General features: G+C 42.0%; 1 protein-coding gene across 1 annotated transcript in view; it reads left to right on the top strand.

Annotated features, from left to right (window-relative positions):
• LOC102851240 (glycine N-phenylacetyltransferase-like) overlaps positions 1–3,078 on the top strand; it is a 24,005-nt gene extending 20,927 nt beyond the window's left edge. The window contains exon 5 of the mRNA XM_006900426.1: positions 2,676–3,078. Coding sequence (XP_006900488.1) covers positions 2,676–3,078 — 403 coding nt within the window. The remainder of the gene's footprint in view (positions 1–2,675) is intronic.
• The last annotated feature ends 1,279 nt before the right edge of the window (positions 3,079–4,357 follow it).

Here is a 4,357-nt window from a genome sequence, read left to right as displayed (position 1 = left end):
GGGTAATCGGGATGGGTGTGTCAGAGGCAATGTGATTGGCACAGGATAGAGCAGGGTTTAGGGCTGTTGTACATAGGGTCGCTATGAGTCGAGAAATGACTCGACGGCACATACAACAACAACAACAATACCAGGACCTTCCGAGTACCATTTTCCTGCAAGAGCTTTTTTCATGTTATATCAGATATTACAAGCTGAAAAGCATCTCCACATGTATAATCTAACTTGATGATTTTATCTGCCTGTCAAGTAGACTAGGTAGAAGGTAAGAGCCTACCCCATTTTTGCTGGAAGAAGGCAGACTCAGATGTAATGTTGTTGTTGTTGTTATATGCCATCCAGTTGCTTGTGACTCATGGCGACCCTATGTATAAGAGCCCTAAACACCATTCTATCCTGTGCCAACCTAGCCATCTCAAATGCACTCATTCCCACCACTCCAGTCACAGAATCGATCCATTTCATCGAAGGTCTTTCTCTCCTGTGCCGCGCCTCTACTCTGGCAAACATTATGTCCCTCTCCAAGGACTAGTTCCTCCTTGCAACATGCCCAGAGTATGTCAGACGAAGCTTCAGAATCCTTGACTCCAGGGAGCATTCCAGCTTCACCTTCCCAGGACAAATCTGTTTGTTCTCCTAGAAGTCCATGGTATATTCAACACTCTTCTCCAGCACCACAACTCAAAGGCTCCAACTCTCTTTCTTATCATTCCTCGTCACTGTTCAACTCTCTAATGTATAACACGAAATTGAGAAGGCTATAGTTCGGATCAGGTACACCTTAGTCTCCAGCCTGACATTGTTGCTCTACAGTACTCTTGAGAGGTCCCTCCCAGCTGACTTTCCCAATGCAGTTTGTCTCTTGATTTCCTGGCTGCTGTTACCAAGCATGTTGACTGTGCAACCAAGTACTATCTAGTCCAAAGGGAAGGTGGGTGGCTAATGGAGCTTGAATTTAGACCTTCTAGTTCCAGACCCAAGGCTTCTTCCAAGACACCTATGAAACCCTCAGACTTCAGTGTTTCATAAAGCAAGGGTGTTTGTATCTTGCTCTCCTGTGTATCTCTGAACTTGGCTTTCTCAGTTGCTTAACATGGTGGCTGATAGACCTTTTGACACCAACAAGTTAAGATATCATGATCTTATACTCTAGCTGTATTGCTTATTGTCCACTTGGAGAGGGCATGTTATCAGGAGGGCCCAGTCTCTGGAGAAGGACATCCTGCTTGGGAAAGCAAAGAGTGGAAGACCCTCAGTGAGACGGGTTGATACAGTTACACTACAACAATCAGCTAACGCACAGAGGAGACTGTGGGGATGGCAATGAGCTTTGTTCTGTTATACATAGAATCATTATGAAACTCAAAGGATCTGACAGATAAATATCAAAGTATGTGATTTATGAGCTTTGGAGGTGCAATGGTTAAGCTATCAACTACTAATTTAAAAGGCTGGTAGTTTGAACCACGGGAGAAAGACTTGACACATAGAGAAAGAATCATCACAGAGTCAGAACTCAGCAGTACCTAAGTATCATAGGTGATTTAAGACACTCAGTTCTTGCTGTTTACCCTCTTTCTTTTCTCTGAAACAGGGAGAATCTCACCTGCTCTGTCTGAATTGGAGGGTCACATTACAGAGTTCTTATTCTTTGTGATTCTTTGAGTAGTGCAACCAGTTAAGCACTCAGTTAATAAAGCAAAGGTTAATGGTTTGAGTCTATTCAGAGTCACTCAGAACAAAAACCAACCAAAGAAGCAAACCCCACCTAACTATTCTGAAACATGACTTTCATCCTTTCTCCAGACACAGTTGACTCTGGCAAACATGAGTCAGGTGATGCGGTGATGCCTGACTTGACTTTTTATTTGGCTTGTTCTAGGTACTTGTCATGCAATTGTTCTCATGATTCCATGTGTCTTTTGAGGAGGGTACTATCAATTCCCTAATTTTGTAGAAGAAAAAAATGGAGGCATTGAGACATTAACACATTAACACAGCTAGTCAGTGAACTCAGGTAGTCTAAACTTTTTTACCCTTCACGACACTTTAGGAGAAAAAGATAGAAGTACTTCATAGTAGGTATGTTGATCGGATAGTACTTCACAGTTGTTGTTGTTGTTGTTGTTGTTAAGTGCCGTCAAGTAGTAGGCAACTCACAGCAACCCTATGAACGAAAGACCTTGACACTTGCGTGCGTGACTTTCATCCTTTCTCCAGGTTCATAGGGTTTCTGGAGGCAAGCTATTATGGGAGTGGATGCCACTCCTGCTCCCAAGCTTGTTTTAATGGGGGAGCTCCACCCAACACTGTCCCCCATGGGTAACTGTTATCTCATTTGACACATCAGTGTTGCAGTGTTACCTCTGTCTGGCAAGTGGACACACCAGGGTTATATGACCTAGAAGAATGTTTAAACAAAAACAAAGAAAAATAGGCCTGAGGGCCATGGATTAGAGTTATCCACCTTTGGCTTGGTAGCATCACTTTTGGTCCACTCTCTCTGTGTTGTTAAGTGCCGTCCAGTCGTAGGCGACTCATAGCAACCCTGTGAACGAATGTCCTCTACACTTTCATCCTTTCTCCAGGTTCCACAGTAGATATGTTAAATGTCATTGCACTTCACAGTAAGTATGTTAATTTGAACTTTTATTTACTCTTCACTCTCCACACAGCAATGAAGAGATGTTTAAATATTCATCCCTGGATATCACCCATGCAGCATTGGTGAATAAAATTTGGCAATTTGGTGGCAATGAAAGAAGCCAACGATTTATTGAGCGCTGTATCCAGACTTTCCCCACCATCTGTCTGCTGGGTCCTGATGGGACACCTGTGTCCTGGTCATTGATGGACCAGACTGGAGAGATAAGGATGGGAGGTACTATACCAGAATATAGGAAATTGGGCCTCATCTCCCATGTCCTCTATTCCTATGTCCAGAATCTGGATAAACTCAACTTCCCTCTGTACAACCATACAGCCAGAACGAACAAGATCATACAGAAGCTGCATCACAATCTGCAGTACAACCCCTTGCCCTGTGACTGGAACCAGTGGAACTGTGTGCCCCTGTGACCCCTTCACTGAATACAATTGGTGTCATTGAGCCTGGGCATGTAGCTTGAGGAGTGGATGGTGGACAGAGACAAAGAATAAACTTCAACCAGATGACAAACTAGCACTTGCTCTTAAAAAATATATATATATATATATATATATATATATATATATATGAATATTGATCTCCCAGAAAGAGAAATGAAGTCTTGATAGATATCGAGTGTGAATGAATAGTGAAAACATCGTGTTAAAAAATCACAAAAGGGCAGATACTGTGTCTTATCACTTACATGTTGTTGTTGCTGTTGTTGTTGTTAGGTGCCCCTGAGTCGTAGATGACTCATAATGACCCTATGAATGAAAGACCTAAACACTTGTATAACTTTGATCATTTCACCAAGTTCATAGAGTTTCTAGAGGCCAGCTATTTCAGAAGTGGATGCCACTCCTGCTTCCAAGCTTATTTTAATCGGGGAGCTCCACCAAACACTGTCCACCATGTGTAACCATTATCATCACATTTGGCACATAAGTGTCACAGTGTTCAGCATCACAGCAACCACAAGTTGCCTTAATAAGTAAATGTGTCAAGAGCAAGACTGTCAACAAGATGGATTGACACACTGATTATGGCAGTGGGTTCAGGTATGCCAGAGATGACAAGGATGGCACAAGAAAGGACAAGGTTTAGATGTGTTGTTTATAAGATCACTGTAAGTCATATGCATTGTGACAGCACCTAATAACAACGTAGAGATCAGAGTTGAACAGTGGTTATTAGAGTCAAAAGCGAGCAGAGGGAGAAGGAAGCATTAAGGTGTGTGATGATTTTGTTAACAATCAAGTGTAAGCTGGTTGGCCATTTCTTACTTCATTAACACCAGCAGTAGGCTGGAGGCCTTTTGTTTAAGCAATCAGGACATGGTGGGTGGGCCTTTGTATTTAAAAGTCAGTTGGGTCCTGCCTGAGGGTCAGTCTCCAGCTTGGAGCGATTGGATTCTGGGAGGTAAGTGTGTTTTGGTTTTGTTTTTTTTTTTAATTTACTTGAAAGCTAGGTGTAGACTGTTTGGTTTTTATTTTGTTAACAATCAAATGTAAGCTGATTAGCCATTTCTGATTTCAATCAACATCAGTTGTGGGCTGAAAGCCACTTACTTAAGCAATTGGTGTTAATTGTGTTTGGAGAAAATATTGATCGATGACCATATGATATATTACTCTGGAGATGAAAAGACAAGGAAAAATGGGGTTGCCTTTATAGTAAAAAAAGTAATTTCTAGATCCATCTTGAAGT

The sequence above is a fragment of the Elephantulus edwardii genome, unplaced genomic scaffold, assembly GCF_000299155.1.
Source record: "Elephantulus edwardii isolate Elephantulus edwardi_28Jun2011 unplaced genomic scaffold, EleEdw1.0 scaffold00284, whole genome shotgun sequence".
NCBI classification, from domain to species: domain Eukaryota; kingdom Metazoa; phylum Chordata; class Mammalia; order Macroscelidea; family Macroscelididae; genus Elephantulus; species Elephantulus edwardii.
Note: the sequence above shows the minus strand (reverse complement) of the source record. Positions and strands in the feature narration are given on the sequence as shown.